We start from the raw sequence: 25,241 nt of genomic DNA on the forward strand, positions 1-25,241 counted from the left end.
AGTGCAAATTACTTTTATTCAAAAAACAAACTATTTACTGAACAGATCTGTGTCAATATATTTGTTTAACGAAGTGACGATTTGGCTTAGAAAGTGTAAACGAAATCTTCAGAGAAAGTCAAAATTACGGAGCTTATTTATATTTCTAGTTTCTACTTATTTTGGTGGTGGTGGTGATACAGTTAATGAATTTTACGTAAATCATAATATATTAGTAATCGGTGTTAAGTAATTTCTTTCGATTTGTGGACAATTTTGGGCAATTTTCTTTAACATATTAAATTCTGGGCAGTTTCCTTTAGTTGATTAAAGGCCGATTTCTTCACCCTCGCTTAACTTTTAAACCAGGTTCACCAGTACGTTTACAACTGGCTTAAGCGCTATGCGAGTGTGAATGAATCGACCCTAAATCAATATATATGTTGATCCTATTGATCACCAAGAATCCTTCATGACTTGGGTTCTGATCTGCTAGGCCAACACCAGTCTTATAGATGCCATAGAACTGGTAATAGTTGGCGGCGCCAGATCAAGAAAATAGAAGTAGAACCATCTCTGCGCATCTACAAATCGCTTGCTAAATCAGAAGATTTAGTGCAAATTTCGACATTCTCTTCGTTCGAACATTTTATAGACATTTTTCTACTCATTTAGTTTTAGCCTTTATATATTTTTAGCACCGTCAAGGATTGTCATTGTGTCTAGAATATCCATTGTTGTAATGAGAATAAATTGTAACTTGTAAATAAATAATAAAAATCAAACTCAACATCAATAATTTGTATATTATAGCCTTTCTTATGACAAAGAACATGTTTTTAGGATTTTTATTTATTTATTTATTTATCACGCACATCAACAGGCCGTACTCGGCCCCAATGATGGAAACTTAAACTAATTACATCTAAAAAACTGCAGGAATCGATTTCTTAATGATATTCGAGACAAATGAAAGTCGAACAGGTGCGACACACGATTGAAGAGGCGTTGTAGTCCCGTGATAGCGGCATTAGCTGTTTGAATAGTTCGTCGAAACGGCATTCTCAGAAGAACGTTTCCGCGTAACGTTCTGGACCTTGTCAACAGTTTTTTTCGGCATTTAATTAGCAAGGGACTGGAAGGTGAAGTATATTTTTCAATATTTAGAGCCATAGTACTCAAGGGAGAGCAAGGTGTTGAAAGGAGAAAGTTTAGAAAAGCGTGGAAGGATCATATATGCAAGCTTAGAGCTCACCGGCGACTTAACCCTTTGTCTGCTACCGTAGTGGTCAAGGTCTTTTGGCATTAGAAATGCGAATCACCTGAGTCTACGGCATGTCCGAACAAGCGTAAAGTAACTTGTTACTTCATGCTGTCGGAACCGACAAAAAGTTAAGTCACGGTAAACTTCCACACTAAGCATTTGCGACGTTGAAACTCATTGAATGAGCCAGTTTTGTTTGTTCCCTCACCAATTGCCTGCCTGAGTGATTTTATTTTATCGACTATTGTGACTGTCTCAGCGTGTGTGACAATATGGTCACATGTGTTGCTGATTTGCACGGTGTCGGCAGCTTTCACCCAACGCTGCAACGATGAATCCCCATCACGGTAAGTTCTATTTTTACCAGTAAAAATAGAACTTACCGTGATGGGGATTCATCGTTGCAGCGTTGGGTGAAAGCTGCCGACACCGTGCAAATCAGCAACACATGTGACCATATTGTCACACACGCTGAGACAGTCACAATAGTCGATAAAATAAAATCACTCAGGCAGGCAATTGGTGAGGGAACAAACAAAACTGGCTCATTCAATGAGTTTCAACGTCGCAAATGCTTAGTGTGGAAGTTTACCGTGACTTAACTTTTTGTCGGTTCCGACAGCATGAAGTAACAAGTTACTTTACGCTTGTTCGGACATGCCGTAGACTCAGGTGATTCGCATTTCTAATGCCAAAAGACCTTGACCACTACGGTAGCAGACAAAGGGTTAAGTCGCCGGTGAGCTCTAAGCTTGCATATATGATCCTTCCACGCTTTTCTAAACTTTCTCCTTTCAACACCTTGCTCTCCCTTGAGTACTATGGCTCTAAATATTGAAAAATATACTTCACCTTCCAGTCCCTTGCTAATTAAATGCCGAAAAAAACTGTTGACAAATTAACTCAATAGGTCGTTAACAAAAATGGTTAACAAAAAAATGGTAAAAATATGTTCTGGACCTTGCTTGGATGTTAACTCGCTCTAGTAAATCTGGAGAATCGATGCGTCCTGACTGAAGATCAGAGATGAATAAGGCTCTTGCAGTTTTTCTACGACGCTGGAGAGTATCGAGCTGGATGAGTTGACACCGACTCTCGTAGCTTGGTAGACGAACAGGATCGCGCCAAGGCAGGCGTCAAAGAGCATACCGTATAAATTTTCGTTGAACGCCTTCAATTCGATCGCTGCTGTTCATGTAATTCGGGTTCCAGACCGCCGAACAATACTCCAGCGTAGAACGCACTAAAGGGCAGTATAGACTTGTGAGACAGTAAATGTCTGTAAAGGATTTAGCCGTACGGAAAATGAAGCCCAGGCTTCGCGATGCTTTACCAACAACATACGAAATGTGATTCTTGAATGTAAGTTTCGAATCTAACAGCACTCCAAGATCCTTACGCAGCTCACCCGGGAAACAAGAGCTCCAGACAAGTTATATTCAAACTCAATGGGATCTTTTTTTCTGGAGAACGATATCACAGAACATTTCGCCGGATTCAGAATCATTCGGTTGTTTTCACACCATCTGCTGAAAGTGTCGAATTGTCCGTTCGGCTCCTAATTCTGTTGAAATTTTTTAGATCATCTGCATACGACAACCGTGGTCCTTTCAGCTGATAGTTTACATCGTTGAAATAGAGAGTGAATATAAATGGTCCAAGATGACTTCCTTGCGGAATACCAGACATTGCGGAGAACAGTTTGGAGTATGCATAACCTATGTTCACACTGAGTTGACGGCTTTAATTTAGATTAATTTCTATTGTCTTAGATTTGGAATTGTTTTCATTAAGAATTCTTCAAAATATCATTCAATTTTAGTGACTATCTCAAGCCATTAGATTGAAAAGATTATTGGAATAATTTTTAAAGCCCATCCCGAAACAAAATCCTGTCTACGGGCCTGCATACATCAAGTGAAGATGGCTGACTCCAGCTTAGCTTTATTATCCTCTGAGTTGTCGTTCAATTTATTTTTTCTTCCGCATTTTTGCCTTTCTCATATAGAAAGGTTATGCAATCACTCTGAAAAACGTCAACCTAATCCCGGCCCGGAGGGCCGAGTGTCATATCCCATTCGACTCAGTTCGTCGAGATCGGAAAAAGTCTGTATGTGTGTGTATGTATGTATGTGTGTGTATGTGTGTGTATGTGTGTGTGTATGTATGTGCGTATGTGTCAAATAATGTCACTCATTTTTCTCAGAGATGGCTGGACCGATTTGCCCAAACTTAGTCTCAAATGAAAGGTGCAACCTTCCCATCGGCTGCTATTGTATTTTGGATCGATCGGAATTCTGGTTCCGGAATTACGGATTTCAGAGTGCGGCCACACAGAAATTTCTCATATAAACTATAGGAAAAATTAAAAATAGAATTTTTATTTTTGATGCTAAATGTGTTCAAGGTGCATGAAACGTCGAGATTTGACGCAAACTCGAAAAAAAATTTGACGACGATTCACTTTTTTGGATTTTGGCACATTTTTGCCTTTCTCATATAGAAAGGTTATGCAATCACTCTGAAAAACGTCAACCTAATCCCGGAGGGCCAAATTTTTTTTTCGACTCGTTTAGGGTTTCTGGATTTTAACAGGGGCGTAGTTGATGGTTTACGGAGAGGGGTTACACCCCCCCCCCTCTACTGTTCGCGCCCCTCCTTTAAAAATCTCCTTAAATCACCCCTCAGACCACCGCCCCATCCAGCCCTCATACCCCTCCCTTTCAACCCCATCATCTTTAAACCACCACTATATCACAAAGCATACCAATTTAAGCTGGGGAGTCGTTCGTTCATGGGACTTTCGCCCTCTTCACATACCCAGCCCCGCATGACAAAATGAGTTAGCAAGCAGATAACATTGATCTAATGCTGATTAGGCTAATGGAGTATGATATTTTTTTGTTTCAAGTGTTTCACCGTCGACACGTAGCTCATCAAGTTCGTGGCTGGCATGCCATTGTGTATAAGTGCAAAGTATACTAAGAATGTAATGGACATTTCCACGATTATGTTGAACATAAAAAGCCTCCGTGCCATAGTTTAGAGAAATGAGAAAGGCACAATTGCACCGCTAGGTGGATTAAAACAGGTTTTTCGTATTCTTTCAGTTTTAATCTTGCGTCGATTTCTGGGCCTGTGCACAAATAAACTTTCCTGAAAACACTTAGTTTGCCCCAAAATGGATGTCGAACAGGACTCGTCATCAAAAACTCCGATTTTCTGTCCAAAACCATATTACATTAAACTCGGTCGGACCATATCTGATCTTCATTCGATTTGATATTTTGATAAAGGTTTCAAGAGATCTGACGCAGCAATATTCAGCCGTGACAGATATATCGAAAGCTCCGATTTGTGATGTTCTATATAAAGTAAGCTAATCGTTACTAGTGACAAGCTTTTTATTAAGGGTTGCTACGTCTATATTCCTGCTCACAGAGTTGAGATCGTCGGTGAAGTGACCGATTCGAGTTTGTCATACTTGGTGCAACTGAAGCACTAAGTAGGTAGTTTCGAGGACTTCTTGCTCTAGTTAGTGAAGATTTTGAATGGCAATCGCACTGGACGAGACAAAATAGTGTGTCTACAAAATATCGTGACGGGTAACCATTGGCGGAGCTGCTGCATTGCGTTTAATTACAGTTTCATCGAAAAAGATCGTCTGCCTGTGCGACCGTTTGCACAAATAAACTGTTGTAGCAATAAGGCTTAACATCACATTTGCGCAGAGAACCACGAGGATCACTATTACAGTCATCCTCATGATTCTCTGTGCAAGGAAGAAAAGTGTGTGAAAAGTTGTGCGTGCAAACAGCTCCCAAGGAATGTAAAGTGTTCCCTTAAACGGCGCTCAATGTGCTGTTTTGTAAAATTTCTAAAAGAAGACTTGCCGCTCACATATTTATACTCTTTTGGGTCAGAAAGAGTGTGACTCTGATGATTTCTATATGGGGCTATTACTTACCGTTCGTAAAAACTATGTGCAGATGAAATTCCTTGTAAAGACTTAAATTTTTCTCTCGATAGGCCCCCGAATGTATCAGCTCCAGGAAGCTTTGACTGAAAGCCGAAACAAACAGTTTCTGCTCTTAGAAATTTGAGGTAGAACAAAGAGTTTCCAACACTTTCATAAATATCAAAAATCTCATGTGACATTTCAACGAGAGATTCTATTTAGTGTAGGAATTGCCCGGATATGATGGAACTGCTCCCAGCATCGTATAAACTTCAGTTATTATCGTACTGCATGGGGTTGTCTTCTCGATGATAATTGATCTTGGTAACTTTATGATCTTTGCTACAGCTTTAAGGGGGTACTCTATAGTTTCAAAAAATCGAATTTTTTCTTTGTTCAATATAAAGACATATTACTTGAAAGCACGCCACAGAAAGGATTTGGTGAAAATCATATTTCTTGGCATGTTTCTAGGAACCGAAAGGTACCCATCTCCAGCGGTTTCTGAGATACTAAGCGCGGCGCACCAAGATGGCGCTTGTCTATGGAAAAATCATTGTTTAAAGAATTCACCGGTCCATTCTTGATGGTTTAGGTATATGTGAGTGTCTGTGAATGGCTTCTGGATTTTTTTTGGGGACGAGAAAATCGTACGGAAGAAAGAATGCGTCGGACATTTTGAGAAGCGTATGGGTAAGAGATTACGAAAAAACAAGAAAGATTACAAAGGAATCGGTGGGAAAGGAAAAGGAATGTTGACGGACAAATCAATCGGCAAGCTAACAAAATTTTATGGGCTGACGATTCGGAGAAACTCAAATTCTGTAAAACATATGCGAAATGCAATCTGGGCTTTTCTCGAACATTGCTCGTCATCGAACAAAAATCCTTAACACTCAAAGTGTTCATTCGGCGAGGAGAGTTCGTCGCTGTTATGCTATCTTATGACAAGCGCCATTTAGCACATTTCGAGAAAAACGATTTTAGAAGTTTTACATTGAATATCTTAAAACTTACAAATGGTAAAAACAATTTAATAAAGACAATTGATGCTTCAATCTATTCTGTATTAATCTCTCAAATATTACGAAGATCGGTTGACTATGTTGCGAGTATTTACTATAAATATAAACAAAAGTCGCATAGGTGTGTTGATGACAAAATTTGTATGACGTGTCATAATCGTGCATGGAAAATTTTCCATAAAAAAGCATTAATTATAAACTTTTATTCATATCTTTGGCTTTATTTGGTCTTTAAACAATCGGTGAGATGTATTTTGTAGAAAAGGCGTCAGGGAATCTAGAAAAAATAGTGATTTTCGGTTACAGTATTGCCAAATATGGTATATTTCCAGCGTAAATCTAAAACTCCATTTTTCTCACACTTCGTTTATTTTGTTTTGAAAATGATTATGCCATTCTGTTTCTCAGATAGTTTTACACTGAAAAAACATCCTATGCATCACGATATTTCGAGTCAACCCCCAGACACAATCATTAGAAGCAAAAAATTGAAAAATTTTCAGTACGTTTCTCGCTATATATCAGTAAACAAAGCAGAATGTCAAAATTCTGAAAACGCCACCTTGCAGAGATTTTGTCATAAGATAACACAACAGCGACGAGTTGGGGCAAGTGGCGTCAGCCCGAAGCAAAAGGAACTTTAGAAACTTTCGAATATGTCAGGATCTACGAAAGTCTATCATCCAATGATTTATTAGAAAGGAGCTCACACATAAAACATCAATTAGTCTCTGAACTGTGAAATCTGTGCCTTAGCGCCAAAACACTTGCACAAATTCTGGCAGGAAGGTAGTCAATGTTGTGACTTATTTGGCAGTCAGTATCTTCAACCAAGGATTTTCATCGATATTACAAGCTATGGAGGTGATGGGTATTACCTTGGGGACTGAAGCTGAAAGATGTGCTACTCGACTCAACGGTGAACGTGTATCACTCGCTCTGAACGCAAAGTGGGTGTCGTAGCAAAACAGAAACGAATCCAACAGGAGGGAGTAAAATGTGGACAACCAAGAACATTGGATTTGGGAAATGCTACGTTATTTACAAGAGGGAGATTAGAATTTTGTGACAAACTGCTACGAAAGGGGAGGTAAGGGTTGAAAATCGCCGAAAAAATTTACGTCATTTGTGTACGACCCCTTTACAGGAACGAAAAAATCGTGTTAAAGGGTGTCCCACATCAAATTGCATCATGGAAACAACGCTGTAGAAAAATACCTATTGGGTATTTTCTCTTAAATATTTGGGTAGAAATAATTTTGAGTGTATTGTTTACACTGTGTTTCTATCGCTGGCAGTTTTTTGAAATTTGGAAAAAATGGCGTCACCCGAAAATCAACGTCGCAAATTGATTTTGCGCAAGCACCTGGAAAATCCCAAACTCTCGCATCGGGACATCGAAAAATAACTCGGAATCGTGCAGTCAACGATGAGCATCGAACAGGAGAAGAAATAAGGTCATAATGGTCTATTAGTGGTCAGGATCACAAGCATGTAGTGAAAGTGTTTAAGCGGAATCCCAATGTGCAAGTCTTTCGTTCAGAGAGTCAACGACCGAAGGGACTGCATATGTACAAAGTGCAGAAGACTCCAAATCATGACGAACGGCAAAATTCTGACGAAGTCTCATTGTCTCATCACGTATAATGAGACTTACGTCAAGACGGACTTCCGGCAGCTTCCGGGACTAGTGTTCTTCACCGCCCAGCACAAGTTTGATATTCCGGAAAAAGTAAGTTTAACAATAAATACATGATTTGGCAAGCGATCTGCTCATGTGGCAAACGGAGTGCGCCGTTCGTGACTATCGGGACTGTAAACGGGGAGATCTACATCAAGGAGTTTCTGCAGAAGCGTATGCTTCCTCTGTTGAAGCAACACGCGGGCTCTAGGATCTTCTGGTCGGATCTAGCGGCGTGCCACAAATCAAATGTTGTTCTGCAGTGGAACGAAGCCAACGGGGTCACTTTCGTACCCAAGGACATGAACCCAAGCGCACCGGACCTAAGACCCATCGAAAAACACTGGGTAATTATGAAGCATGCACTACGGAAGCATCCCAAGAAGGTTAAATTTGAGGAAGACATGAAGAAAAAGTGAGTTTCCGTATAGAAGAAGCTGCAGCCAAACGAGTTGAGTTAAGCGTAGGGTGCGAACGTACGGTTATGGCATTGAAGTTGAAAGAAATAAATATAACAAAACTTTACTGATGGGTTATATGTTATTGTTTGAATGTTTGAATAGGTTCGGTCCAGTAGGTAATATTCTACAGCGTTTTTGCGTGATGCAAGGTAATGTGGGACAACCTTTATTATAAGCTACGCAACGACAATTATGTGCTAAAGCTAAAAAATACGGAAAAAAAGAAATTACTAAATCACCATTTTTGTCGTCTCTCACAACAACAATGAAGCTATAATATTATCACGCACTTGATGAAATATGGTAAACATGATAATTAATAAAATATGTCAAGTGCTAAAAATGCTATGTTAGTAAGTATTAATATAAGAGCAATCAATACTATGAGAACAATTAATATAATGAACATGTTTTAATGGACTAAAATCAAAGAAAATGTCGATAAAATGTTTGTATTCATGCTGATATAACTGCCGAAAATTGATAATTGACTCGACCCTTTTCGCGAATTGTCAATTCTCAATCTTCTCACGTGATTCAACAGCTATCATTCCACTCAGACAACACCATGCGTATACCCCACGCACATTAAATGTCCTAAGAATTAGTTTTCTAGTTAGACAAAAATAAACGCTAAAGAAAAGAAAACAAATTAGTTAACACAGTCCGAAGATATATCAGCCCGAAGGCGTCACCCGGCGGATGTGTGTTCCTTTAGAATGCCATCAAATCAACGAACATTTAAAATTACATTTGACGAAAATGTGTAATTTTGCAATAAAATAAGATCGGAAACGAATTACACACATAACCAATGTAGATCATTTTCAAAAATAGTGCGGTTGACGATTCACGACATGAAAAAATGGTGATATGGGACGCGCACGAATATAGCTGACCACCGCCAGTCATGAACATCCCAACTATTCACACAAGAGAAACACCAAAATATTTATTGCCATTTATACGGACAGCAAATGCCACTTCCAATTGACAAGAACACAACCGAATTTGTCGACAGCGGTCCTTCCTCCTACAGCACAGTATTGACCTCTCTGGCTTGATACCATGTGGTGATTTTTCACATTTCATCCATCTGAAAGGAGCTAAAATACGATAAAAATTCATTTGATCACCAATCAAACCACCATCTGCCCGAAGAAGAATTGGCGCATAAAGCCCTCCCACTGAGATAGGGAAAAAAATCTGCCAATCGAAACCACTTGCATCAGGCGAAAACCGAATCGAATTTAACGCTTCACTAGTCAATCCGTCTGAGTGATCCTAGAACTAGACGCAGTTGATGGTTGGCTGTGCCCAGCAAAAGCGTGGGCGGATAGTTTAAGCGTGTGTGCCTGTATGTGTTTGGAGGCAATTTTCCACCCTGTCGGCTGGCATTTTTTTGCGAAGCCCTTTCACTAACCACACGTATGCCGATATTTTGCATCCATTCAGGCAGTAGTAAAACAAGTGGCTTTCAGAGTTCATTCCGAAAAAAAGGATATGACGCTCGAGAGCCGTCTATTAAGCGGAGGGTTGATTGACGCAAACTGAAGACTGACTTTGAAAACCGCATTTTTGGTTTCTTCAGACCGACTACTTGTTAGCCAAACTGATTTTTTTCAGCAAAAAAAATTGCTATAAATATTTTATTTTGGTCAAAAAATTAGATGAAAATTCCGGGTGGATTTTAGATTTGAAGTATTTGATCATTCAAAGCCTTCAAAAGGTTTCTAAATATAGGATATTTCATCACGTCCCACCCAAACAATGAATTCAATACCTAACCCAAAGCACGCTCCAGCGTACCTTCGACGAAGCGAACGATTGCCTTCGCTTCCAATCAGCTTTCATCTTGTTATTATATACCCCAGGCAGTCGACGTATCCAATCACGGGAAAATTGAAACGAATTCTGTCCGTGGTAAGATGCGTCGCTCAATGAATCGACCAAATCAAACCGGCATCAACCATTCAGCACGGTTCAGCACTCCCACGCATGCCGAAGCCGGATGTGGAGCAACCTGTATGAGAAAAGTGTATCTACTGGAAAAGTAATGCTGAAATTCTTTAGTCGTTGATCTCGGATGGATTTTTTTTTTCAAAGGTCGACAGAGTAAGAAAATAGACCTCGAGATGTTTTTCTTCGGAAGAAGATGGAATGGGAGGCCTTGTGTTAAAGGACTTACACAATTCGTTCAGAATATAAAAGCAAAATACCAGCAAAATTATGCGTATACCAGTTGACATTCCTCATTTTAAAAAATACTGACTAGCTTTATAACAGAATTTATTATATCAAATTTCTTTGAAATTTTCATATTGCTTTTTGATATGACAGTTCCCAACAAAAAAGAGAGCAACTGCGAATATACATTCACCGTCAACAAAATCGATCGTGTCACGGCCGGATCTTTTCGAAGAAACTTTTCTTCCCCGAATCCACCTCGATGCTAGCTGAAAACGAAGCAGCAGCAGCCGGCAAACGCTGGTTGATAACGACAATGGCAAGCCCGGAGAAAAATCCACATAGCTTCCGTTCCGGTCGCTGGATGCTGCTGTGTGCTTCAGACTCTGCTTATCGTCTGTTTGGGGGATTTTTTTTTATTACCTGGCAACGGAAAATTGGAGGTTGCCTTAGCTGAACATGAACATCCTACTAAATCTTACTCCGCATCAGACAGACAGACAGAAAGTGTACAGCAACCGTGTCAGACAGACCCAGAATGACACATCGTTTTCAAATGGCACAGATGGCTTCCATCGTCGCAAGGATGTATGACACATGGAGCTGTCTCGTCAGCAAATGGGACGTGTCGTTTATGAATGCTACACCTGCTTAGGGTCTGTTTGATACCTGATTTCAATGCTCACTGTTGTGATTTGTTCAAACCGGTACATTTAGGGACCATTCATAAATTACGTAACACATAAAAGGGGGTAAATGTGGCATGTTGTGACATAATGTATCCAGCTTTCTACGTGCCATAATTTACTAATTTAATTAAAAAAACTAAAAAGACTACCAGATGCAGGAAATGAAGTTTTTGTCGCTTCTTGCTGCATAGGAACCGACACCTAGTGTCAAGTCAAGTTTATCAAGTCTCAATATTTTTGGACAAAAACTCGACAGCTTCATGCTCCATATGTTGATTAGAATGATGTTATCATTTCTAAGTCATAACAGTTCGATGCCTCTTCGTACGAAAACCAGCAATTTCTTCTACGAAATATGAGCAATTCACGTATACCTTGGAATTTAAAAACAAAAATGTCGAATAAGGTTCTATTTCTTACCAGAACCTGAGTGCTTCTTGCACTAGTCCAAAGTTTAGAAAGACGGAGTGAGGCAATGAGACAACATATTTCTTTAAATTGAACATGAAACTCTCATCAGCAAGAAACGTGGGGATCTAAATACGATAAAACTAGCATTGGTAATACAATTTATAATAAACTTTCTTGCACGTTTCATCTCGGCAAATACAATCGAACACAGCATTGGACTGAGCACAAATTTAACAGCTAATCCTTTCGCTCAGCTTGCAATGTTATCCGTTCTCGTACTCGTACCTGCGCTATTTGTGTAAGTTCTCATTCCCCAAAAGCCCAAAGCCGCGACGAGGTCGGAATTTATTTGTTAACTGCCCCATTCGTTCGTTCAAATTTACCGTTCGGTCAATGCTGCACCTATAGAAAACTTACCTTGAAATCAATGTAGCCATTTTTGTCCATGTCAAACGTCCGGAAGACGTGATCGCAGAATTCTTCGGCATTGCCCGACGGGAAGAACATTTTGTACATATCTACGAATTTCGCCGGCGTCAGTTTACCGTTTGGACAATCTTGCTGTGGGGGGAGAAGAGAGAAAAAGAAAGGAAGGTGTTATGAATTGAACATAAATGGGTCGAGGCATTTTATTGACAATTTGTTTGGGTTAATTATTTCCGGTTGAAGTTGGATGTTGTAGGAAAGTAAATATTTTATGAAATTCAACGCCTGTTGCATTCTTGATTTGAATGTAATAGTCGGGTATAAAGTTTAAGCGCAAAAATCAGAAAACCCAATTGTGATTTAGATCAAATAAAGCTCTACCGGCATTATCCAATTCCAGCAACTGAAACAGAAGAGATAACAATTGATAACACTTTGGACAATTTAAACGCACATAGTACCACGATTTACAAGCAGCGTAATGGTGCAGGTGCATGTTATACATTGGGCCTCTAAATGCCCATTCATGTAAACATGCTAAGTCATCTTGGCATAGTTGGACCGTGTGGATCTCAGCTGAACTGACGGAAAACACTTCGGCATCCTTGTTGGATTATGGAAAGTAGCTAACAAATGCACACATTTCGAATTCATCTGACCACCACACTGCACTAGAATAGAGCGGTAATGTTTGTCGAGGTAATGTTGTGGGAAAACATACCTCGGAGAGCAAGGTAAACTGTTTGGTTTTGATTTGCCAATTAATAAACGTTGTGGTTGGTTAGGCTGTCTTTTGGTCTGCGTTCGTTTAGGAGTAATTTAATTGTGGTGAAATCGTTAGCTCGTTTCCATTTTATGAGATGAATTCTGCAGTTGTTTGGGCAATGCAAAGTCACTAATATCACCCTGAAACTGGAACTATTTTTTCATATTGAATTCTTCGAAGCGTATGCTTCCTAGTAGCAACTTGCCCAAATTGGCACTGCATATACCATTGCCGGTCTAAATAATTGCTTATAAAATAATAGTTTGTTCTTTAGGCAGAGACTAGAATTCCTGTTTATTAGAGGGTATAAGCATTTTATATATTTGTTGCATTTTGATTGGATTCCTTCAATGTGATTCTTGAAAGTAAGTTTTTATCGTAAATCATACCCAAGTATCTACATTGATCTGACCCCGTTAAATTTAATAATATGGTTATGATTTGGCTTAAGAGAAGATGCTCTTGGCTTATGCGAAAACACAATCAATTGTGTATTTGCCGAATTAGTGAAAAAAAATCATTTTTTCAGGTAATCATTGAAAATATTCAAACTTCGTTGCAGTCGACTGCAGATAATTCGAAAACTCCTACCTGTGGCAGAGATGCTACAGTATCATCACAGAAAAGTGACTTTTACAGCCTGTAGGTAGATTCGGAAGATCAGAGGTAAAAATATTATATAGAATTGGTGCGACGCTTGACCCTTGATGGACGCCTGCTTTAACGGGTAGCTTATTAGATTTACAATTCTGATAAGATACCTGTAGGGTACGGTTAGTAATATAATTTTTAATTATCTTTATTATGTAACTTGGAAAATTGAAATCCCACTTTTTGGCAATGAACCCTTTGTGCCAAATACTGTCGAAAGCTTTTTCGGTGTCTAGAGGAGCAACTCCTGTGGAATAATCCTCTAAGATGTTTACCTTTATCATGTTAGGTACACACCTAGAGAAAATCGTGTAAATTTACGTCTCCTGACCCATAAATATACGAGCAACAAAAATGACTTTGTTTTACGTTTGATTTTAATTTTACATGACTTTGAATTTCGTAAATCATGTAATTTTACTCAACATATGGCGATTGTTCTGAATGGTAGTAAGTGTAATTTTATGTCATTGTGCATGTAAAGTATATGTTTCATGTAAAATTTAACGGAACACGGTAATATTTCGTTACTTCGTGAATTACGGCTAGTTAAAATGTGTCATGCTTTCAATTACGTCAATGATAAAAATCATATTTTTTGATGTGTACTCTCACAAGTTGATGGGTAGTTGAATGTCCAATACGAAATCCAAACATCTCGAGAAAAAAATTGAATTCTCATTGATATGTTTACATCATTCTAGTTAGGATTATTTTTCCAAACATCTTACTAATAGAAGAGAGTGCACTAATTGGTCGATAGCTAGATACTTCTGCTGGATTTTTATCTGGCTTCAGAAAAGAAATAACCGTGGAATTCATCCATCTTTCAGAAAAGTAAGCTAATTCAAAATATTTGTTGTATATTACAACCAAATATCTGAAAGTAATTTTAGAAAGGTTTTTAAGAAGAATGTTAAAAATTCCATCATAACCCGGAGCTTTCATATTTTTAAATTTTCATGAGAGATTTGATCTCATTATATTTTGTTACAACAATCTCGTCTAGAGACAATACTTGATTTGAAACATTTTTATTTTTTGTTGTTTTCAATAGGACTCATAACGTTGAGATTAAAAACGGACGCTCTCAAGCTGCTGAGCAAGTTTCGGGTTATTTTCTCATTTGTTAGAAGTATGTGGTTACCTTCTGCCATTCTCCTATACAGTGTATCCCTCATTTATACGTTCACCCTATTCTTTCAGGATAACTTTTTTTTTGTTTGATTATACTGCACCAAATTTTCAGCGTTTGTTTTGAAACTGAATAAGCGAAGCTCTGGCGCGTTTCGTTCGTTTGTTATGGCAGTTTAAGTGAAAAATGTGTCACTTATTTATCCGTTCGCTCTATTTTCTCAGAATATTTTTTTTTTCTTTGAAGCGTTCTGCACCAAATTTTCTAAGTTTATTTTAAAGCCTAGTTTACGACTCAAAATTTGGAAGCTTTGGTACGTTTTTTCGTTTGTTATGGAAGTAAAAGTGAAAGCAGTTGTTCCTGCATATATACGTTCACTAAGAGAAAATATAGTTGTTCCCAAAAAAAGCTTTACTCATGTAACTATCCGGTAATAATCAACACTACATTTATCAGTCAATCGATTTCCCATCATCATCAATGAATACAAGTATCATTCGCTTCGGCATTTAATTATTACTATTTTCTATATTTCTTCCTCTTAGCTTGGTTTAGAATGATTTGTTTGCTTTCTTGAACTTTGCAACTGACGAATACTGCTTCGCGTTGTTATACACATCGGAGGTCATTCAAATATCGCTTTCTCCGGACGATGTCCCGTTTGAAAATGTTTCGAGTATGATGGTTCGTGATGTATATGATATGCCCACCCATCCATTCCGTTTACCAAATAAGCTAGGGAGTGAGATTGGGAAGTGAGGATACAAGTCACTCATCCAGCCACGCTCTCACATTCACCCGTATACCCCTACCCTTACACCCTCACCATCGCATACCAAAATACATTATCTCGAAGGCAAAATTTAACTAACGCTTATTAAGCTAAATAAATATACTTTTATTGTTTCAGCACCGACACGTACACGAAAAAAAATGTTCCCAGAATCGTGAATAAAGTTCCATGAACAATCACGATTTTACGTTACGAAAACAAGACCGGTTTCGTCATGCCATTACCAAATCGATTTTCTGTACGAGAACTAGTGCTTAATTATTTAAAACCAAACATTGATTCATGATTTCATTCATAGATACAGGAACATTAGTTCACAAAATCAAAACTATCTAGATAATTTCTAGTGAACTATTTCACGAAACTGGGAATTTTATTCATGAATCTATTCAAACCTCGTGAACTAATTTATGATTCCTAATATATTAGTCTCGATTCAATATCCATGCTTGTGAAATAGTTCACAAAATTTTCAAATATAATTCATGTATTTGTGAACTGCTTCATGATTCGTAGTATAATAGTCACGACTTGCCATACGTGCTCGTGAAATAGTTTACAAAATCATCAAAAATTGTTCATGAACTCATGAACTGGTTCGTGCTCGTGAAATGATTCAAGGAAAAAATAAATATGATTCATGTATTCGTTAACTAGTTCATGATTCCTGGAATAAAACCTAGCAAATAAAGTAAATAAATAAATAAATATGATAGTCACGACTCACCATTCGCGCTCGTGAAATAGTTTACGAAATCGTAAAATACTACTCCTGGATCCGTGAACTGGTTCGCGATTCCTAGTACATGATTTACGCTCTATCTTGCGTACTTGTGATATTTAGAAGATATCTCTAATAATTTTCAAGTTCATGTAATACAGAAATTTTCAAGTGAACTATTTCACAGAATTTGGAGTATTGTTCATGGAATCATTTTTGCTCCATGCACAATTTCATGAAATATCATACATGTCCAGCTGTTAGCGACCAATAATACGTACGAGCAATTGATCAAAGAAAACTATTAGGACCTCGAACATCGATATACATTTGATAAGGTTTATTGTGATGCCTGGACAGAAAACGTAAACTGCGCTGAGTTCCACAATACATGATAGAGTTCAAAATTGTATTTCTGGTATAGTGCACAGAACAAGATACCGCGAATCAGTTACACTATTATGAACCAATTAATATTGTTACGTTACTCCAAATAAAAAATCCGATGGTAACCAAAAAGCAACATATCGTGATAAGGCGAAGTGAAATTACGACTATCTACAATTTCACAATTTTTTTTGCAATCCATAGTGGATTAAAAGAATTATTTGTTTTTTAATCCAACGTTTCGACGCATTGTTGGCGCTTTCTTCAGGGAAGACTACATTGCGGAATAATAGAGCGGACGAATTTTATTTTTAACAATTAAAATTACATTACAAGAACTTACAAAAACTGATTATCGTTTCACGTTAATATCACTGACATATGAGTGAACATGAGTCACTCCACGTGGCAAATTCGAAAGTAAGCACAAGAATAAAATATCACAAAAATACGAAAATTGTGACTATGATCATGAAATCATGAACATAAATCACACTGCTCTTGACAAAACTATCAAACATCATGCCTAAAGTCTCGTTACTATGAACATAAATCACTCTACTCGTAACTAAAATATCACGAAAACGTGGGTATAAAATAAAGAACATGAATCACTCTACTCATGTCAAAAACATCACAATGACGTGAATAGAAATTACGAAAATTGCGACTAAAATCCTGATATCATGAACATTGTTCAACTGTCAACTGTGCATTCCCAGAATATGAACCAGAATCATTACAAAACTAATCATGTCCAAGGAACAACCAAGGTAACTCAATCAAACATTCGAATGTAACACTGTACATATTCGAGACAAACTAGTTTTTTTTTGAAACACAAATAGCTTCATAAATACGAGGTTTATTATTCAGAATTTCAGGAACTTGATCAGGGTCTTGGTAACCCATTCAGTTCACGGAATCGTGATCTTATTTTCGTGAATTTACGAACAGATTCTTTTCCGTGTTCATCATCACATTGATGGCAGTCGAGCGTTTGTATATAGGTATCCACCGTAATAACAATTTTACAGACATGGAATCATAGTTTGGATCAATGAAAAAGGCACAATTGCACGACTCGGTGGATTAAAACAGGTTTTTCACTGTTTTAATTGGTTTCCGAAGTTTCTTTAGAACTTCAGAGTGTTTCCAGAAAGATTGAGAAAAGCAAACAGAAAAGTTTTACATATTTAAACCAAGAATATGCGTTATTGAATTCAGTCATTAATTGTTCTTTGTTTCAACCGACAAACTAATTGGTCTGAAATTATTTTTATTACAGCAACAATAAAGTTTTATTTAAAAATACGTTTTTAATTTCAATAATTTTGCATTAATTCAAATAAAATATGTATTAAAAAACGAACGACGAATGTTTTTATTGAAACAATAAATAAATTAATTTGAAACCGATAAATAATTTTTTATCCCTCGATCAAAAATTTTATTTATTGGGTTTAACCCATATTTGTATTGAACCTACAAATCGTTTTTCTGCGTGATGGCTTGACCTCTTTCACGAAATTTTCATTTCTTAGAGGAGTGAATTAATGCTTGATTTCCTTCTGTAGCTCCTGATAGATAAATTTCATAGCAGGATCAAAAGCACGTTGATATTGATGTCTTCGAACATTCTTCAAGCGAATCAGAATTAAAAGATTGTCGTCAATAAAATAAAAAGTTTTAAATTTTGCCTATCAGACAGCGCCGGTAGTTGAGTGGTAAGCGGTTGACCACCACCCATCCCAGTTGATCTGGGTTCAACCCCAGCCGAGGTCGTTGAATTTTTTTCTGAGGTGAAAAAATTTGTGGACACGTCTTCCTTCGGAAAGGAAGTAAAGCCGTTGGTCACTGGTCCATGAGATGAGTTGATGGGTCGATATCTAATCCATTAACAAATATCCTCCTCCCATGATACTTGTGGAGTGCGCAGTAGTGTATATACGGCTTCTAGCAAGAGTAAGTATCGGACTAACATTCCTTCCCTTTCCTTCCGCGATCTACGTTCGGGCCTGGCCGGCGCCGGTATTGATGAATAAGCACTTTAGGATTACCAGGAGATGCACATTGAAAGATGTTTCGCTACTCCCAAGCATAATTATCTACTGATTCCCTGTGCAACTTCAGCTAGTCCGGATCGATAACGGAGATTAAGATGAATTCACTTGAACTTTGGAATGCTATATTAATGTCATTGTTTTGTAGATCATGATCATCATTAATATAATTCTCAATATAAGTTTTACATCTTTCCCAATTCACTTTGTGATAATTAAACACTGCGCTAATGGAATTGGTAACGGCTTGTTAAGAAAGTGAAAAAGTTACTGTAAGGTGATCAGAATCAATGTCAGCATGTGTAACCATTTCGCTACAAATGTGACTATGATCTGTCAAAACCAAATCAATTATTGATGGATTCCTTACAGACGAATAGCACGTAGGTCAGAGTAGAGTAATCATTTCAAAATAGTTTACTGTTGAAATTGTTTTGAGAATTATTCCAGGATCAGTAGCGTCAAAATCACAGATTACAAAGAATTTTGACTGATTTCTTGTACAGTTTTTGTAAGTCTCCTTTCAAGAAATTAGTTTACTCGACAATATTTACGTAGGGTTGGCAAATAAGCTGCAGCAATAAAATGATACAAAGATCGGTTTCAACTTCAATACCCAAACTCTCGATCATCTTGGTGTCAAAAGACGGTAAGACGCGATATTTGATTTTGCGATTAACCGCTCTTGCGATTCCTCCGTCGTCGAATGCAACAATTCGATTAAATCGGACCAATAATAAAATTAGAAGTACGCTTCAATTTTATTTAAAAAAGTCACAATCATAACGACAATATGCACATTTTGCACCCTCACGAAGTTGAAAAATTCGTCTTTCATGTTTTTAGTTTTTAGAGCGTTTCAATTTAATAAATTGAATCGATTATTCAAAATCATTGTCAAACTTTTAATTAATTACAATTTTGTTAGCAAATTCTCGTCCAGTTTTAAAAGCTTCAAACATGGAATTTAGCATTGCAGTCATCAATAGAAACATTGATTGCTACAACAAATTCTATTTTCCTACCGTAATGCTACCTAAATCCATTGGAGAAAATGAATCGTTGTGTGGACATGAATTTGCAGGCATGGTAGTCATTGCTCGTTTAGGCGCGTTACCTGAAACATAAGATTACATACCATCGTAGGATGGTGCGACGGAGATAGGTGATCCTTGTATATGTAGAGGAGTTGTATTTCTATTTTGAAGCGAATTAATACGTTTAAACATGTTTCGTTGAAATGTACCTAGTAGTTAATATTTATATTTGTTGCTTTTAACGAGAATTTACAATTTCTTCCCCGAATTTTTAAAATATTTTGTAATCTTGAGAAAAACTGCTGCAGTTAAAAAATTCTACGTAAACCAAGAGCTATCTAAAATCTAGTTTTGGGGTTAGACCGGACGAAGATTCAAGCCTTTTTCTATTGCTTCTACTACTCTGAATATGTGTTTTCTAAATGCTAAGAAGCCTTTATGGTATATTTCTCCTTAGAGGAGAAAAGTTTTGGTAAAAACTATTTTTTCTTCCTTAAGAAGAAAATTGCTTAAAACCATCATTGGGTGTGAAGAGCATTGAGATTTTATTAATTCTTATAAGCTTAATCAGAACTCCTCTTCTTGCGAGACATCACGTATGACTATAGGTCCAGGAAGTAGGAAGTACTGCTATAGCGGTACTAGGTACAGCAATTCCGAATCGAGGAAATGTCTGGTTCGATGACGAATGTTAGCAGTTAATAAAGGAGAAGAATGCAGCACGGGCGAGGATACTGCAGCACTGAACGAGACAGAATGTGGAGCGATACAAACAAGCACGGACCTCGGTCCTCCGGAGAAAGAAGCGCCAACAAGAGGAACGAGATCGCGAAGCGATAGAACAACTGTATCGCGTAAATGACACGGAAGTTCTACGAGAAGCTGAACAGTTCGCGCAAAAGCTACGTTGATTATCTACAAGACGCTGATTAGAGCGGTGATCGTCTACGGCCACGAGACCTGGATTATGCTTGTGGAGGACCAACGCCCCCTTGGTGTTTTCGAACGAAAGGTGTTGCGTACCATCTATGGTGGCGTGCAGATGGAAGACGGAACGTGGCGCAGGCGTGGCGCGAACTATGAGTTGCATCAGCTGCTGGAAGAACCATCCATCGTGAATACCGCAAAAATAGGACTTTTGCGGTGGGCTGGACACGTTGTAAGAATGTCGGACGACGATCCGGTGAAGGTGGTTCTTGAGGACGAAGACGGGGTGCACAGCGAGCACGGTGGATCGACCAGATAGAGAACGACCTGCGGACCCTTCAAAGACTGCGTGTCTGGCGACAAGCAGCAATGGGCCAAGTGGAGTGGAGACGGCTTCTGCATACAACAAGAGACAACAAGGCTCTAGCCTGAACGGTAAGTTAAGTAAGTCGAAAAGCAAATTCCATATCTAATTCACAAGAAGATTGTCAAGGCTAGGCAAACAAAATGAGCAATTCTATGTTCGAAACCAGAAACAAATGGTTCTAACATTTTCACCAGTAAAGGAAAGAGTTTTGGTTCGGCATTTCATAAACACTCAGTTAAAAAAAAATATTTATCGAGCACGTGTTTGCTTCCTGGCAAAACAAGGGTACACATTTATGATAAGAGTTTAACTGGAATCCTAGCTAGGTATCGATTCAATCCTAATATTATTATAGTCGTAAAAACGATCCAACACCACTCCACTATGTTCCAGCTTCTTGACTCATAGCTAGCGGTGTCATACCATCCGTACTGAACTTCAGATGATGATGATAGTGAAAAAAAAAAGTATCCTGCGTCGAGCTTGAAATGTTTTGCACAATTTTGCAGTAGTCGCGTCGTTCGAGAGATGTACATTTTCAATATTTGTTACTCAAAGCGGACCTGACAGATAAAATGGAATGCACTTGCGGTACGGTTACCATCAACTTTTTCCCGGAATACCGTTCATATAACATCAAGTGCATACAGGATCCATTCATGGTCTTGTTTTCAATTGATTTCCGGCCTCGTGTTTTGCCCAACGACACGTGTTATTTTTCTCCAGCCCGGCTGGAACGCTCCAACACATTGAATTTTACAGCATAACGATGCCAACGTGCGATCGTATTCTGTATGATGTAAGTGGAAAAATCGTACAAGCAAAGTTGTTCAGCAATATTAAGCACCGAATCCAAAATTATCTTCAATTTGCTTTAGGCCGAAAAGCCCTCCATAATATTCAGGGACGAAAATGAAACTTCATCACGCACGTATTTCGACTTTAGACATAATCGCCGAAATCGAAACATAAAACGACTAACAAGGGAGAAACAACCGCATAATAAGACACTATAAAACGCAGTAGCACAAGTACTCAAAGCCTAAACAACCATTTGTCGAAGGTATGTTTTATGCCGACTAAATTTGCTCAATAAAATTGATGGTGTAAAATGGCTCGACCGAACCCGAAATCGCTTTTATGTGGACAAAAACGAAGAAAGTTTGTCGATTGGCGTACCAATGTATAAAATATGAAAACGTGAAAAGAATACCGGAACAAATTTAAATGCGGCGGGGTAAGATGAAATGGAAGTTTAGTTAGAAAAGAACAATCGCAGGGACACCTTTTCCAGCAAAGAATATCACAGAATGCACAGTTCGAATGGCATAAACCAGCGACTATTATTCTGAGGGTGCCATGTATCCCAGCAGAAACATCAACTAATTAAAGAGAGTATCAGATACCAAAATCTTACTGATTTAGTGTTGACGAATTGCATTAAACATCTGTATGAATAAATTGGTTATAATATTTGTGTTTCGACTTCTTCTCATCAGAATCCGATACTAACTTAGTGAAAACACTAAGCTAGCGCCGGATTGACGCTAGCTCCAAAAAAACGGAGACACAGCTCCTGTTCTGGATGTCGCTATGCCTGGAACGAATTTAAACTTCCAAATCATAGTGGTTTAACTTACCCCGCTATGAGGAGAAAACTGGAAATTTGAAACCATTTAGTGTATGATTTAATAAGTGAAGTTCAAAATTTCAACTTTTCAAAACGTTTCAACTGGCCCCGCTGTACCTAATCGCAATTTTCTCACCGGGATCGGGTTTCCAGTTATGTTGACCCATTTACGATCCAAATTCGAACAATTTAATCCGGAAAACTTCTACTATACCTTATCATGCCGGATCTGACGATACAGTTTTGACTTTTGTAGCTCCTCGCCGCCGCCCTACCCACAACGTTTTCAACACCGTCAACATCACTGCTCAAACTGTTAGTCCTCAGACAAAGTTTGGTCTAAAAGCGTACAAATTTACACCGAAGTTAGACAGGCGCGGCTGCAAACCCTTCCTCCCTAAAGTATACACAGCAACTGATTTAAAATAATTTCATCCTATAAATAATAAATTCATAACTTTCCCTGTCGTGTTTCGACTGTGAGCGTATTTTTGCGATACGTTTCCACTGAAACCAACCAGAACCAGCCAGAAGCTCGGTTCGTTTATGGGTAAATGTGTTTTTTTCCTCGGTGATTTTCCGGCAGGTACAGCAGTCCACCAAACCATTCACCCACTGACAGCCACCGAGCATAAACCAACCACGGTCTCCCCGCTCATATTTGTCTGTGTTCATCCATTTCCTCCGTGTCGGAAACCTGTACACTCTGACGTCTCGTCCGGAGCCCACGGCCGCCACGGCCAGGATGGACATGTTAAGCGGTGTGTCGGTGTTGTAGTGCTGTATCATTGCATTTCCGGCCTGCTTCTGGTACGGCTAGCCACTATCTCGGTGTGGACTTAAACAGCCGGCACATGAAAGCGCATAAAAATGTGAACTGTTTGATGATGATGATGACACAATGGTGATGGCACAGGATATGTTTCGTTTCGGCAATCATGGTGGAGTGCATTTTCGTGAAGTTGTAGTCTTTTGGATCACAAAACCCGCATTACGTTCGTGTAATTGTCACACCCGTATACACTACCCCTTTCCACCAAAAAAAAAAACGTGACGCCGCTTGGAGGCGAGGTTTCGGACAGCGATGCAACGAGTCCATTTCTGAACAATGTGGACCATGTCTGGTTGGTACTTTGGGTGGTGTTTACGGTTATCACCACTTTCGGGTTTCGCTTCAATCTACCAGCACATGGTCGTTCGATGTCGGTTTATTTTTTCCTGTAAACGTAGATGATAGTAAAAATAAAAGCAATTTGAAAGAGTGAGTCTGTTTTTTTTTCTGTGGATGCAATATGCTCATGCCAATACCATTGATGAATCGGACCAACTCTTATGTGACTGTTGTTCAAGTGGCAAGCATAGAACTGAGCAATGGTGAGGATATTAAAATATTGCTCGGAGATTTGAAAATATTTCAACTTGTTGTTTTATCAAAGAAACTATGGATGTACCAAATAAAAACAAAATCGGTTTTGTAAGTATTTGTGCTTTCGTAGGGTTCGGTTAATTACATATTGGAAAGCTTGAAGTGTAATTTTGAATAACAATAAGTGATGCTATATTCAGTTTCCGAATTAATGAAATTCACAACGAAAACAACTAGACGAGGGATAGAAAGCGACACAAGGGTTCTGAGCTAAATCAGTACACAAAATCCGTACCTGTAGGGCATCTACAGTTGGACAATTATCGATGTTTGACTGTTCACATAGCAGTGATGATCTTGGGAAAGGTGCACTCCTACAGCCAGATAACAGCGAACCAAACAAGCCAGACCAAATCGAAGAACATGGAATTCCCGTATCTCTTTTCTCAACCAAATGCGTAGTAATTTTACATGTTCTTCCGAAGTAGGACATACAAATGCTGCCCCGCTGAAAATTTACCTCCATTACAGGCTTTTGTGTAACTTATTCGTTCTTTCACCGTCAGAAGGTCTCAAGGGAGCGATATCGGGCCTTTGCTTTTTCCTTTGTTCGTCAATGACGTTTCAAACTATTACTCATCGTACCGTTAATAGAGGATTGTATCTAACTACTACGAAATGAAAATACTTTTTGTAATTTATGTAATCGCAACTTGTGGGTTCTAAGCGTGTCCGAGAATTCTATAATATCTTTTATGCGTAGACGAAATCCAATACTCTGGAGCTACTACACTGTCGGGGAATCGCTAGAGAGTGTCCGTTGTCCGTTGACTTCGGTGTACTCCTAGGCTCGCATCTGACATTCAGAAATTATTACTCTCACGTTATAGCTCAGGTAAATAGAAATCTCGGCTTTATTATTAGGATCGCCAAAGAGTTTACCAATCCATATTGTCTACGGGAGCTGTATTTGTCACTTGTTTGGTTCTGGAAACTTTTGGTGTCCCTATATAAGCATTTGGACTAACAGAATCGAAGCAATGTCAAGCAAGATTCCTCCGCTTTGCTCTTAGAACGTTGCCGTGACGTAACCCAGCAGAGCTACCACCTTACATCGTTCACTGTCCTCTGCTCGATATGGGAATACTGACTAAAATGCGGAATACATTTAAAGATTTTGGTAGATTGTCGACCTTTTGGTACAGTTTGAAGCTATGTTTCGGCTTTCAATCTAGAGAAAATACAACAACGGTCAATATACCTTTTACGGCGACGTTTCGACAACATATATTGCGGCTTTTTCAAGGAATTTAAAAA

The 25,241-nt window shown here is 38.4% G+C and overlaps 2 protein-coding genes across 10 annotated transcripts in view; both read right to left on the reverse strand.

The window, feature by feature from the left end:
* LOC131689408 (neurocalcin homolog) overlaps positions 1–25,241 on the reverse strand; it is a 490,006-nt gene that overhangs the window by 147,765 nt on the left and 317,000 nt on the right. The window lies entirely within an intron of this gene.
* Positions 1–25,241, reverse strand: part of LOC131689409 (neuronal calcium sensor 2) — a 303,694-nt gene that overhangs the window by 96,425 nt on the left and 182,028 nt on the right. For all 7 annotated transcript variants that reach the window (XM_058974478.1, XM_058974473.1, XM_058974477.1 and 4 more), the window contains one exon: positions 12,073–12,216. In XM_058974478.1, the coding sequence (XP_058830461.1) occupies positions 12,073–12,216 (144 nt within the window). The remainder of the gene's footprint in view (positions 1–12,072; positions 12,217–25,241) is intronic.

Source organism: Topomyia yanbarensis, chromosome 3, assembly GCF_030247195.1.
Source record: "Topomyia yanbarensis strain Yona2022 chromosome 3, ASM3024719v1, whole genome shotgun sequence".
NCBI classification, from domain to species: Eukaryota; Metazoa; Arthropoda; class Insecta; order Diptera; family Culicidae; genus Topomyia; species Topomyia yanbarensis.